Here is a 14,258-nt window from a genome sequence, read left to right as displayed (position 1 = left end):
ATAATAATAATAATAATTCTAAACATTAATTACTACTAAAAGTGTAGTTCATAATGCCTCTGAAACTGAAAAACACTGTTTTTGATGCAAAGCATAAAAAGGTTCAAACTGAATGGTTTCTGAGTGGATTTTATCTTTCTCTTTTTCCACAGGTAAGTTCCGTGGGGAGTTCAAAGCAGCCTTTACTTGCCATTGTAATGGCCAAGGCCAAACGCCAACAAAGAGGACAAGGACCAGAACGAGCACAGACAGCCGAAAATCCCTGTCAACTCAAGTTACCAACATGGATAATGTGTCACACATATCAGATCAGATAGTGTAGTCTTATAATCTAGGTGAGGAGTTCTTCTGACCAATTCGAGCTTCAAAGGACACACTCATCATTAAGGTAGACATTCAAATGTTTAAACCTGATTCTAAAAATCATTGTTTTCTGTTTGCTTAGTTTCACAAGGACAAGAGGAAGAGCTTTAGAAATCTGACCACTGTTTTCAGCACAGTAAGACATGGCAACCCCTTGTAATTCACAGAAAGTGTCTATTATCAAAGGACACCATTTAGTATTTACTAACTCATACTCATATGTATTTTATGATACACAGTTAAGTGACATGATTTCAATTGCATATTGTAAATGTACTATTTTGACTGTGTAACTATTTTTAGTTCAGCAATTATTATTACAGATTATGATTAATTATATTGCTGTTGACAGGAAGTGTTTATTAATATTTAATTATTTGTAGGGTTTAAGGTTTACAAAAATAATTCAGCAGGTACTATGGAGAAAAAGGCTTTTAACTGCTCAGATTTGTAGTTTGTCTCCTTAATTAATAGATGTCCGTCTTAAGTAAATGCCCAAGAATGTGTGTTTATGTGCATTAACAGTATGTAAGTGATGCCAGGTCAAACATCATAAACATGCATCAAATTACTGAATATTCAACATGGTTCCTGCATGAATGTGTCCTGGTGGACCTCGTTATGAAACCTCTTTCTTTCACTCAACACATTTTTATTGAACACGTGGATATATATATATATTTTATACTGTCACTGCACACTTGCCCACTATGTATAGCACCAAAGCAAAATTAAGTTTTAAACATCATGAATCATAAAATCAAGAACTTTTGTTCAACTCTGGGTTGAAGTGACTTCCAGTCAGTAAGAGGCAGCAGATTTTCAAAGGTCCATTTTGAAATGCCCTGAAGAAGCTATGTCAGTCGCCTTTACTGACAGCTTCAGAGCACAGGAGACACTGTCCTGTCAGAAAAACAATGGATGTCATGAAACCTAAGTATTTTTATACTAATACAAATCTACATTTTAAAATGTGCAATAAAGAAACATGTCCTCGAATGTGCTTCAGAGATCTGTTGGCAACTGTATTGCCCATTCCTCAAGCCCTAAAGCCTGTTTCTCTTTTATAATCATTATTAGGAAGAACAGTGAAACTCCACAGTTTCTGTTATTCTCAGCTGTTTGAGGCATACTAAATAGTTCCCTGAGAGCAGTCAAAAACACAAACATGAATCTGAAACAAAGGTACCCATGCACAAATTATTTTGTTTGTATCCTCAAACACTAAACCTCAGACGTTGATACATTAGTACTTTTGACTGTGTGTAGTGCATGGTGTTTGTGCTGGTAGAAATTAGACCCAAAAACAACGAGAGAAAGAATATTAAAGCAGCTTCTGCACACCGTTCCATGCAAATTTAATAAGAAAAACAAGCTTTTCTGTCAGGAGACCTTTTTCGTCAGTGCAAATCACTTAGTCAATAAGGTAGATGGATGGAGTGCACTTAACCAATTCTATTGCACCTGTTCACATGGGAAATGCTGTTCAACATAATCACAACTTGTAGTCTTAAAATCTAGATCCAGAGCACATCAAATACTCACTAAATGAAACAAGTGAATACAAATTTTTAGAAATGGAAAAAGTTCTTCAAGTAACATAATAGACATAAATAAACACAAAATGTATTAATCATCATTGTAATCAGCAGTATAGATAACGCCTCTGTTAAAGTACTCTGACAAAAAATGAATAAGTAAAAATTATGTGGAAATCTCTTGTCAAATCAAGCTAATCAAAGAAATCAATTAAACTGAAAAGGCAATCAGGAAAAGGCAATAGTAATGTGAAAGAAACAAAAAAACCAAACACTTTAATGTTACAATGACAGAAAACAAAGACAGGAAAATGATGCTCAATAGGGCAGCTTGACTTCTGTTCAGTGACTTGTGGGCAAAACTAACTTTAAAGTGTTGCTACTCAGTAGTAAGTGTATATTGCAGTAAGTGAGATTGTAATTGGTCAAAAGTCTGCTTGTTAATCTCTGCTAGAAAAGTTTCATTTGGGTATGAGAGTAGATTTGTAACTGTTGGCAGTTTTAATATTCATTCTGATTGATATTTTATAAGCTTTAAACTATGACTAATACTAAAATGTAGTCCGACATTAACATCATTCAGGGCACAAATGTGGTCATATGCCAGACAGACAGTCAGACAGACATATTTGTCTAACTGCTGTTGATTTTGCCCAGTTTCAATCAATTGTACTTTAAGATATTCTCCCCTGTATTTAAACTAAATTAGTTACATGTAAATTGTGTAACTTTAACTTTTCAAACTTAGACAAGAAGTAGTTAATCACACTTGAGTTTAGTCACATTCCACGTTGTGTGTAAAATCATATGTAATCTGAAATATGAGTGAATAATATGAATATAAACTGAAACATCGTGATAACATGAATACTTAATGTGTTTTGATGCATTTGTTTATCCATTCTGCACTGATGTGGTTTGCTTACAATGGAAACCCACATGTAGTGTAGCTACAACGACAATGCTGCAGAACAGGTATTTGATTTTGTATTTATGAGGATTTTGGTATAATTTCAGTATAGTTGTATCAGTGCACTGTGATGATTTTGCATTTCTGTGACTGGAACCTCATTGCGTCTTTGTTTTTTCCTATTTTTTTCTGAAAGTTACTGTGTGCTTTCTTATTTTTTTATTTGTATCTCTAGGAATAAGTCCTCATTGATTGTGTTTGAATTGAATTCAATGTACTCATGGCTGGTAATTAATGACACTATGATATGCCATGGCTTGTAGTTTTACAGGCTTTTTACAGTCAAAATGCAGTTAAATAAGTAGCTAATTACAAATCCCTAACAGAAACAGCAGATGCTGTGTAACAAGATTTATTTGAGTTTCTTTTTTCAAAATGGTAACACTCCTTGTCTACTTGAAGTAACATGGTCAGATAATTTGTTTCACTGATATTGCTGTTTTTGTTTCATATCCCCAGCTCAACAGAGAAAAGACACATTTTCAGCATGACCAGCATGCAGTTTTTAATATTTGTAATAAGATTTGAAGTTTTATACAATCAATGTCTGCAGAACTTTTATCAGCCAATAAAGCAGTATGTAAACATCCAACTGAAATTAAGAGAGTATGTTGATAACCCTCTTTTAGTGATGTTCAATGTATTCATTTATTTATATGTATTTATATGTAAAGACTTTTTGATGTGAATGCAGTGTCACCCAACACAGCTCCACCCAATCATCTCATCATGTGTCCTAAACTTTTAGTTCCTTGACTTGATGTTTCTGTTCTAGTGAGTTTTAGTGCATTAATTAGTTGTCAGTTTATTTCACAGTATCTGTATTCCTGCACAAATTTTATCAATAAAGTATCTTATATTGTTTTTCTTCTGCTGTCTTTTATCTTTGGGTCTAGTCTCTCACCCACCTAAACACCCTTGAGCACGTCTTACTGTGTAACCAAGTGGTGCACTTGAGTGGCTCAGTTGCCAAAAGTTGCATCCAGTGTCACCGTGTCAAGCAGGGAACACAGGAACATGAGGAAATAAGACCCAAGTGCAGACTAAGAGGCAGAGCTGGTGAAGTTAAGATGATTTTAATGGCAAAAGTGAAAAAATACAAACGAACAAAGTATAAATCTAAAAATCACCAGGAGAACACGGGAAAGCTGAAGAGCGTGGCACATGGATAAAAGGACGAATTGACACTGCGGGAATGAAGAGACACAGACTAAATAAAAAGATGAGGGGAGGTTAACTAGACACAGGTGAAACTAATCAGGGCAGGGCAGACAATCAAAACTGGAGGGAAAATACACAAAAGCAGGACGTGAAGTCACATGACACATGAGGAGAGGTGAGTATACAAAATATAACAGGAAATAACTAAACTAAAACCCCAAAACGTGACATCCCCCCCCAAAAAATTTGCTCTTGTAGTTTTAAAGCATCTCAATTTTTTTTGGGGGGGGGCATTTGGGGGCAGCAGAAACAAGCTGTAAACACAACACTGACATATCATTACCCTTTAAGTTGATAATGGCGAACTTGTTCGCAAACAGTCGCCTATTTACACATCCAGCAGTTACAGAGCAACATTATCATTCATTTGGAGTCGTGTTTCTGTCTAACAGGCAAATGTAAGTTATATTCACCCTCCTTTGTAGCTGTTTTCGGTCTCCAGAAATATGGAAATATAGGGAAATATCTAGCTTTTTAGTTGCTTAATGCTCCACTACATTCACCATCTAACTTCGCAAACTTTGTCTGCATTTGGTGTTGGGCAGGTAAAGTTAGTGTACCATTAGTTTTAAGAGCTTTATCATGGAAAACAGTTGCATACTGCATCTGGAAACAGGTTGATGAGAGCGGTGAGACTGAACCAAAACACTAAAGTTGTGGTAAAACCAAAACAGTGAGCTGAAAGCAACTAAAATGCTCCGTAGAGCTGCAGAATCTAGTGATAACTTTCTGTTGGTTAGTCATTACAAGTAAACCCTTTCACATACTAGTAGTCATATGATCCATTGTTGAAAATGTTGATTATAGCCACTAAATTAGTGATACAAAAAATACTGACATAAATTTTATTTTGGGATTTCTAAATCAGCAGATCAGAGGTAAAAAACTGGCTTCCATACACTGTTTGCGATCCCCATCACACCTTCATTATGTAAATATATAATATTTCCCATATTTGTTGTAGCTGCAAAAACATGTTGATCCCAAATTCTCAAGTAATCGACAACTAATCCTGCCTGTACAGTGATAGACTCGGAAATTATAAAAATAAGACCCTTAGATACATTCACCAAAAAGTCACACACCCGCTATGACTTTATCAGAACAAAATATTTGTTTTTGTTGTTTTTTTAGGTCTGTTTTGTTCAGGAATTGCGTGTGTCATTTCATTACACTGTGCTCGGTACAGCCCCCAGTAAATGTGTTACATCCTGTTGACTGTGGGTGGTGTATTCCAGCTTAAGTACTGACACCAATGGGAAGTACAGATCAGCTGCAGGAGAGCTTCAGTTGTCCACTGACAGCTTTGCAACAGCTATCATGCAACTTATACGTCTGGAAGCTGCAGTCATACTTGGTGAGTCTAAGACAACTGTCACTGTAGAGTAATGGATTTTTGATGGTAAAAACTTGAATTAATTGAATTCATCTTAACGTTGCTGTGTGTTGTCAGGCAATGTAACTAAAACTTCTAAACAAGAGCTGCATGTCTTGTAGTCTGTCATGCATGTACAGTCAACCAAAGTGTTTTGACAATCAGTGATGTTAAACTTGCATCAATAACTGTATTAAACCTACCTTTTTTAAATAAAAGCTTAAAACAAATACTAATAAAATCTAAAAGATACAAAGATATAATATAATGCAATAAATTCACATAAAAAAATTAAATATATTATTGGAATGTACTTCTATTTCAGGGATTGTTATTCCTCAGATATTCAGCATCAGCATGACATCTCCTTCTGACTGTTTGGCTTCTGTGGATACCTGCATGTCAAATTTATGCAAGAGTGAACAGGCATTTTACGGCAGCATCTGTGAGGGTAAAAATGACACCAATTTACCATTTCTGCTGCGGGGGGTTTGGAACACGATGTTATCCTTCTGTCATCTAGCGGCAATACAAAAGTAATGATTACATTTCCTCAGGAGGCTTAGGACATGAGGTTATGTAATTGGATTGCACTTCTTGGAGTATGGCTTAAATGTAATAACTGAGGCAATAGCCTGGAGCAAAGTTTCTATAACTTAATAAATAGATAATAATAAATAGGCTGTCAACTGCCTTTAAAATTAATGTCTGACATTAGAATCCTGTATTATAATAGTGAATATATGTTGTCTGCATATTTCTGTATATAAACAGCCTTCACAAGAGAAACAATCAGAGCAGCAGGCACATACTGTAGGAAGCACCTGTTGCACAAACAAGACCTCACTCGCTTATGGAAAATCCTGTTTTTCTGCCTCCCTCTTGTGCTTGTGTTATTCAAGATGAAGGGTGCCAAATGAAAGGCTCAGAGGTCTGTAACATGACTATCCAGACCATACTGGGCCAATTTCCCTCTCTGCGAGGGTGTGTGTGTGCCTGGGAGGAGGAGCTTTGTGACTCTATACAAGCGCTGGCCACACAATGCCACCAAACACCAGGTGCAGTATTCTCAGTAGACTCTGAGATAGGCATTTATCAGTGAAATTACATTTTTGTTTACCAAAGGCGATCTGATGTACTAAATGAACGAGCACTATTGTGCTACAGAATGAGTATCATGAACAACAGACTGGTTTTAATGAGCATTTGTTGGATCATGTTTATTTTTACAGCAGCTCAGCAGAAGAGGAGCACAGTAGTGGACTGGAAATCAAGCAGTTTAATAGGCTATGGTAATTATTTTATTATGGTTTAACCTCAACTAAAAGACAATGAGACGAGAAGATAAAATGGTGTACTGAATTCAATCAATATAAAAGTGATGTTTCTGCAATCTCAAAACTCACTCACTACCTTTCTTTTTGCAGTGTACAATGACGCTGGATCCTGCTTGGACCAAATGAAAGTTTGCATCAGTGATGCAGTTTGCAACAGGTACCTAGCACCTGTTCTTCAGGCATGTATGGCAGAGCAGTGTGACCGTGACCGCTGTCAGCAAGTAATTCAGCAGTTCTACGGCAGCATGCCGCACAATGTTGCAGAGATGCTACTGATGTGTGAGTGTGAGGCTTCAGCTCAGGACTGTCTGCACATGAAAACTGCTCTGCACAGTGGCACATGTGGAGAGGAGACCTGGATGTGCCAGGATACAGTTGACCGGTGTGTTGAGGACAGTAACTGCAGGTATGTTGCTATTACAACATGGTAGGTATGTTGTTGTAATTACATTAATTACAGTAATTAACACCAAGAGTCTACAGCCATGCCAGCTGCTCTGTGAGGCTGTACTCGGCATAGATGGTGCTTTGAGCTAAATGCTAATGTCAGCATGCTAACATGATCACAATGACAATGCTAACTTTCTGATGTTTAGCAGGTATAATGTTTACCATATTCACTATCTTAGTTTAGCATGTTAGCATGCTAAGATTTGCTAATTAGCACTAAACACAATGTACAGCTGAGGCTGATGGGAATTACATTAGTTTTGCAGGTATTTGGTCATAAACCAAAGTATTGGACAAATTAACATTTCATAGATGAAAATTTTAGGGTTTACCACAGTTATTACAATTCACCCTGAGGGGCATACGAATGTCTGTACCAAATTTCATGGCAATCCATCCAATAGTTGTGAAGACATTTCACTCAAAACCACATGTCAACAAATGTCAACTTCATGTTGGTGCTAGAGGAAAAGTCAGAGGATCACCAGAGTCATTAGGATACATCATCTGGGAAACTTGAATGTCTGTACAGAATTTCATGGCAATCCTTCTCACAGGGTAGTTGTTGAGATAATTATGTCTGGACCCAAGGTGATGGACTGACAGCTAGTGTGGCTAGTAAAAGTTACAGGAGAAATACAAAGCCAGTTATTGTGAAGAGCTGGGGTTAAGGAAACCTGGTATATGGCTACATTTATATAGTACTTTTATCCGAAGTGCTTTACAATTTGCCTCTCATTCACCTATTCACTTACCACGATGGCGGCAAGCTACCATGCAAGGACACTTCTGGAGGAGCTAGAATAGATCTGAATAGATTGAAAAAGTAAGCAATGTTGTTTGTATATACTACAGATGTGTTGGTAATTTAAATCTAGACTTGCAAGATGAATTAGTGTCTCAGAGAGCATTACCACATACTTTAACAATGGCTTTCAATAGTGGACACGTTCTTAGGGTACATCTCCAATTTGCATCTAATGAAGCTGAAATGTCCGCAGGCACTTTAAAAAATGTCATGTTACACATTCACAATCTTTTTGTCACTGGTGCCCTTTTTTTTGCAGAGACAGTTTTACCATAATTTAAATTTAGTAACAAAATTAATGTGGAATTTTCATTAAAACAATCTATCTAAGAAGATGAGTGTGCTGTGTGTGTATTTATCCTAAACACCCATAAAGCAAAGCATCTAAGCCATGTTTTGTCTGATTTGCCAGAGACCTGTTAAAAACTTTCCGAACCAAATGCTGGAGCCTTGAAGAAGTACAATGTAGCGACGGTGACCTCCATAATGCCGAATGTTTCACTCAGATGGATCCAGCCCTCATCCTTGGTGCAGATTCTGAATGTAAAATGGCCTTCTTAGCTACTTTGGGCACGGCACTTCACTATCCTTGTACGTGCAAAGGAGTGCACAATGATGATCTACTGACATGCAACATGATTCATGATGTACTTCATAATAGATCACACTTCAGTGAGTAGGATTTTGACTTACGAGACATAATTAAATTTGTTTATTGGAAACATTTGAAAGTATTTGTATGTGTATTTCAGTGACGTCTTGGAAAAGCAGCAGAAGTGGTCCTTCTAAATCTCCTGAAATCAATGAATCTGAGCAACGTCACACATGGTCACACGGTAAATTTCAATTTCAAATTCAGCACTTTAAACTTGATTGTGGTATGAATGAATTAATGAATGCCTGCTGGGAATGGCTCCCCTACGACCCTCAAGGATAAGAGGTTATAGCTGATGGATGGATATCAAGTTTTTAATATATTCAATATTGAATATTGTGTCTTTTCAGATTATCTACTGTATGCTTTTGCAACTGTGCTACTTGTTGGAGTTGTTATATTAATGCCTCTGGCTGTTGTCAGTAAAATATGGTAAGTACATCAACATTAAGTCAATGCGAAATATGTATATATGTAAATGTAAATATTTCTTTTGTATTGTAGGATGTTGAGAAGAAGAGATAAACCAAAATTTCACCATCCGCAGAAAAGAAATTGTGTTGTTATTCTCTGATGTTTATTCATCTATGAAATGTATGCCATCAAAATTCATTAATCAACATTTTGTTCCTTTTTAACTCAAAATATTTTAGATGATTACATTAAAAAAATATATCAGTTTTTTCACAATGTGGATAAGAATATATACAAAATACTTCATTATGGCAGCACTGTGAGATATAAAATGATATATTTCATACATGTCTTTTGTAGTGTACCCTGGTCACCCTGGTAATTAGTCTGAATGGTAGTGCTTTATTAAAGAAAATCGATTTTTAAAAAGGGTTGATAAAACATATATTTCTACAGACGGTGTAGTCCCTCATTCGTCCAGGAGTGTTCTATCGTAGAAAAGGTTTCAGTCGTAGTCATCTGTACTCTGTTACAAATCTGGACAAAGTTAAAAGAGCCAAAAAACAGGACAAAAGTGTAACAGAACCAAGAAGGAACGGTGTCTCCATTCCTTATGGATCTGGTATGTCTGAAAAACTACAAAGGATCTTTAGACAGCACGATGTCCCTGTTTTCTTTAAACCAGGCAACACTTTAAGACAGAAACTCATTCACCCTAAGGACAAGTTACCCACACAGAAACAGAGCAATGTTGTCTACTCCATTCAGTGCAGTGAGGAAAACTGCAAAGAACATTATATAGGTGAGACCAAACAGCCACTTCACAAAAGACTTTATCAGCACAGACGACACGCTAACTCAGGATTACAGAGCGCCGTGCATTTGCATCTAAAAGCTACAAACCCCACATTTGAAGACAGCAAGGTGAAGATTCTAAATAGAGAGAAGAGTTGGTTTGAACGGGGTGTCAAGGAAGCCATTTTGTGAAAAAAGAAAACCCCTCTTTGAACAGAAATGGTGGTCTGAGATTCAATCTGCCCAAAGTCTATCAGAGTGTATTATCACCTTGGTCATGCCAATCACATGCTGATCAGGTACTTAACAGTGATGAAGTAGATGCAGCCAGAAAACAATAGGCTTGATTACTGATTACTGGGCCATCTTGGAAACTATTAGGTCAGTTTCAGGTGAAACTAGCTATTAACAGATACTCAGGCAGATTCCTTCCTGAGGGCAGGGCTTATGTAACGCAGAGTAGCTTAAATTTCTAGTTCCCACCCCCCATTTTTTCACAATTGAGAATGACTTCCGGATGGGAACCGAAACGTCTTGATTCTGAAAACAGTGTCCAGATGACTACGACTGAAACCTTTTCTACTATATTTTTGCAGTTATAAATTAAATGTTGCACATGTAAAATACTGTTGTGACAAGATCTAATGTATATCATATTTTTAATATTTTCTCTGGCATAACAAAAGGAACCTTTCTCTCTGCAGTAAATGACTGATCTTTAGAATCGACCAAAAGTCTTCAGTTATTAATCTTTGACTTGAGCTATCAATCATTATAAGAAAAAATCAACAACACATCTGACACTTTAGAGATTGCTTTGTGTCATCAGTTGTCTTTTTGTGATGATTTATTGGAGGCTTCCACTGTATCTGATAATAAACTTCACTCTGAACACCTTGAAGGCTCAGTTTGTTCAACATGCCATATAATTACATGCTATATTTTGATCCACAGACAAAAAGTGCTTTTAAAGCAAAGCCTGCAGTTTATCCTTTTAGCAGGCTTTTTTAAGAAACTCTACCAAGATCAGAATTAAGTCTTTTGTTCCTAATTAAAGATAAACAATGAATGCAGCAGCAGTTTTGTTTTCTATGCTCTTTGAAACAGTTACAGTAAATGATTTGATTGAGCAAATTGTCCTTAATCATCTAATCCTCACTTAGCTGAAAGCAAGAACAATTCTAGGCTAATGTATAGCAGTGTAACAGTTGTATTATCAAGTATAATAAAGTTACACTGTACAGTAAGTCTGCTAAAATGTTGTACGTCACAAATATTAATTATATATTTATACATAAAACAACAGGCAGCCATGCCAGCCCATCTAAAATACTGCATGTTACTCACCTTAAATAAGATATATTAGAAGATATTGCTGAAAACTTAAAATAAAATGTCCTTAAAACCCCTGCTGTTCATCTCTACTTAAATGGCACTTTAAACTCAACAGGGTTAATCCAAAGTGCTCTACAGTACAGAGAAGTAGAAGAAATAAGATATGTACATAATAGATATGTATAACAGAATCAGCAAATGACTCAAGGCTTAAGAAGAGAATGGAGGAACTTGTTAGGCACAGTTAAAGGTCAACAAGTAAAACTTTTTTTCACAATTGAGAATGACTTCCGGATGGGAGCCGAAACGTCTTGATTCTGAAAACAGTGTCCAGATGACTACGACTGAAACCTTTTCTACAATAGAACACTCCTGGACGAATGAGGGACTACACTGTCTTATTTTGAAGTAAAAGTGTGTTTTAAGTTGAAACATGAAAGAATATCAATCAATAGAGTGTCAAGAGAGTGAGAAGTATGGCAGGAGAAGGGGAATTCCTTCGTTTTGAGGTGTGAGTAACATGGCCCCTTTTTTACACTTGCGTCAGGAGGAAGTCTGAGTAATGCCAAAATGTAAAGAGTTACGGTAATCACGGTGGATTGATTTGAAGGTTAGCTTTCTCCAGGTCAGACACAGAGAATTGTTAAGAGTTGGGAAACAATGCTGAAGCCTGGTTAAAATACTGGATTTATTTGTTCGTCAAACTTCATTTCTGAATTGAAGACTTTGAATGTGACTTGACAAAAGCAGACAACATACCAAGATGAGAAGTAAGCAGGGAGGTTTAATGCTGTGGTCCGAATAATATAACTTGGAGTTTATTCTCTTTATTCTCTTTCTGCTGGAGAACATTTTAAAGATATGAAAGAAAGGACAGAATCAGTGGGAGGCACTGGTGAAATCACAGTAATAAACAGTATCAGACATTTTATAGTTGTATTATTTCTGTATAAACAAAATTGACAGTTATGATAAAGTTTTTATTTTTATGCTAATAATCTAATAACAATATTTGCCAGAAGAGAAATGAAGCTGGACAAGCCTCACAGTTACGGGCTGTTTAGATTCAGTGTTTCACCTGACAAACATGTCTGGACTGTGTGAGGAAGCTGCACCGGAGGAAACTCACAAAGACATGGGAGAGGTTGTGACTGTAAGCAAACGCACAGCCACATGCAAACATGTGCTAACTGCACACAGAAAGACCCCAGCTGGTTGGAAGCCAGAACATTCCTGCTGTGAGGCCGCAGTGCTAAACCCTGAGTCAACCATGAAGATGTAAGATGTAAATATAGGAGAGGAAGAGTTTGATGGACGATGAAGGGTTTGTTTTGGACGCTTTGCCTTCTTCTAGTTTTTTCTTCATCTTCTCCTTCTGTTGTGTATCAAACTCTCCTTGTATTATGATAGTCTTGCTGTGTTCTAGACAGCCTCCTTAAGCTTTTTGATACACTGGTGATCCATACAATTTCTTTTAGAAACAAGAGGTGGGTCTGTCAAGACGGTGAACCTGTTCTTCTCCCTGGACTCTCTCAGAGTCACTCAGGGCTTTGTGCTTCCTCTAACACTAGAGTTTTCCTCAGAAGGGTCTCAGAGGTGCTAGGATCTTTGCCTTGCATTTTCCTTCCACAGGATGATGTTCTGAGAGGCTAGGTTATTATTTGCAGCTTTAGCTGAAAAAATGGTTTGCCTGCAGGGCTTGTCTGGAAGCCTGTGTGTGACATTCATCCTCACCATGATCCTGCATCACTTAGTTTTGTATGAGACGCTGCTGCTGGCAGCACTAGAACAGCTTGTGTGTCTACTTTTAACTCTTGGCCTTTTGGCCGAAAGCAGAAATATACAGGTAGTGTACCACCCGAACTTGTTAAAACTAACTGTTAAACTTGGAGAGTGAGGGAATTATTTCACCATATTCAAACAACTGAATGAACTATAGCTTTTTAGCCATGCTAGGGCAGTAGATCTAGAAAATGACGGTCAGTCGGCACACTACTTAAGTCCAAACTTACAAATCTCAACAGCTACTGAATGGATTGCCATGAAATGTGGTACAGATACCGATGGTTCCAAGAGGATTAATCCTAATGACTTTGGTGATCCCGACTTTTCACATTGCACCATCAGGTCTTTTTTTTTTCTCCAGTACTTTAGTTTATGATCAAATACTTGCCCAAATAATGACATTACCATCAGGCTTATTTGTACTTTGTGCTCAGTGCTACTTACCAAATGTTAGCATGCTAACATGCTAAACCAAGATGGTGAACATGGTAAAAATGATGCAGGCTAAACATCAGCTTGGTAATATTGTCACTGTGACCATGTTACCTCGCTGATGTTAGCATTTAGCTCAAAGTACAGCCTCATGGAGTCGCTAGCATGACTGAGACATGACTCTTAATCTTGTTAGAAAATATAAATACTGCTTTAAATTTTGCCTTAAATTTAGCACAGACATCAGTCATCAACTATATATACAGTATAAAGTTACATATCTTTATAGCTGGAGTAAAACTGTACCATCTGTATTAATACGAATCAGGCCACCAACATTTAAGTTGGCTGATTTATGAAAATCCTCCTTTTTTCAGTTTTAGGTGTCAACACACCTCCAGTAATTTGTTTTAGGATGAAACAAAATCCTGATTTCCATCCTAGTCTGAATCAAAACCCACTGTGAGAACTATTGTGTCAAAATGCTAATCCCCAGCCTCTAAAATAACCCAGGAAAAGTGGATGAACTTTTAAAAAAACCTCCCCAGCAGAAAGGAAACATAAATGACACCATATTTAATCACTATTACATTGTACCATAGCAATCAGCAAGTGAGAGAAGTAAATATGCATGTTCTCATATAAAATTGTGGCAGATTTTTACTCCAATAGCCTACCAGTCTTTCAAATTATTCATCCTATTGAATGTTTGTTATTTCATCTTCCAAATTTTCACACGCTTGCTCAATATTGGATTGCTGTCATCTGATTTCCCCTTGC

The 14,258-nt window shown here is 36.8% G+C and overlaps 2 protein-coding genes across 4 annotated transcripts in view; both read left to right on the top strand.

The window, feature by feature from the left end:
• Positions 1-3,715, top strand: part of hcrtr2 (hypocretin (orexin) receptor 2) — a 31,412-nt gene extending 27,697 nt beyond the window's left edge. For 2 of the 3 annotated variants that reach the window (XM_044215345.1, XM_044215347.1), the window contains one exon: positions 153-3,715. In XM_044215345.1, coding sequence (XP_044071280.1) covers positions 153-322 — 170 coding nt within the window. In that variant the 3' untranslated portion in view covers positions 323-3,715. The remainder of the gene's footprint in view (positions 1-152) is intronic. The other variant, XM_044215346.1, reaches the window with a different exon arrangement.
• A 432-nt stretch (positions 3,716-4,147) lies between these two features.
• Positions 4,148-10,823, top strand: gfral (GDNF family receptor alpha like). The gene is made up of 10 exons (XM_044215361.1): positions 4,148-4,207; positions 5,331-5,449; positions 5,793-5,918; positions 6,370-6,525; positions 6,700-6,759; positions 6,895-7,210; positions 8,475-8,734; positions 8,815-8,898; positions 9,068-9,149; positions 9,222-10,823. The coding sequence occupies exons 1-10, from the start codon at positions 4,191-4,193 to the stop codon at positions 9,289-9,291; spliced, it is 1,290 nt and encodes a 429-aa protein (XP_044071296.1). The 5' UTR covers positions 4,148-4,190; the 3' UTR covers positions 9,292-10,823.
• Positions 10,824-14,258: the final 3,435 nt, after the last annotated feature.

This window comes from Siniperca chuatsi, linkage group LG11, assembly GCF_020085105.1.
Source record: "Siniperca chuatsi isolate FFG_IHB_CAS linkage group LG11, ASM2008510v1, whole genome shotgun sequence".
Lineage (NCBI taxonomy): Eukaryota > Metazoa > Chordata > Actinopteri > Centrarchiformes > Sinipercidae > Siniperca > Siniperca chuatsi.
The sequence above is the reverse complement of the archived record's forward strand: the minus strand, read 5'-3'. Positions and strand labels throughout refer to the sequence as shown.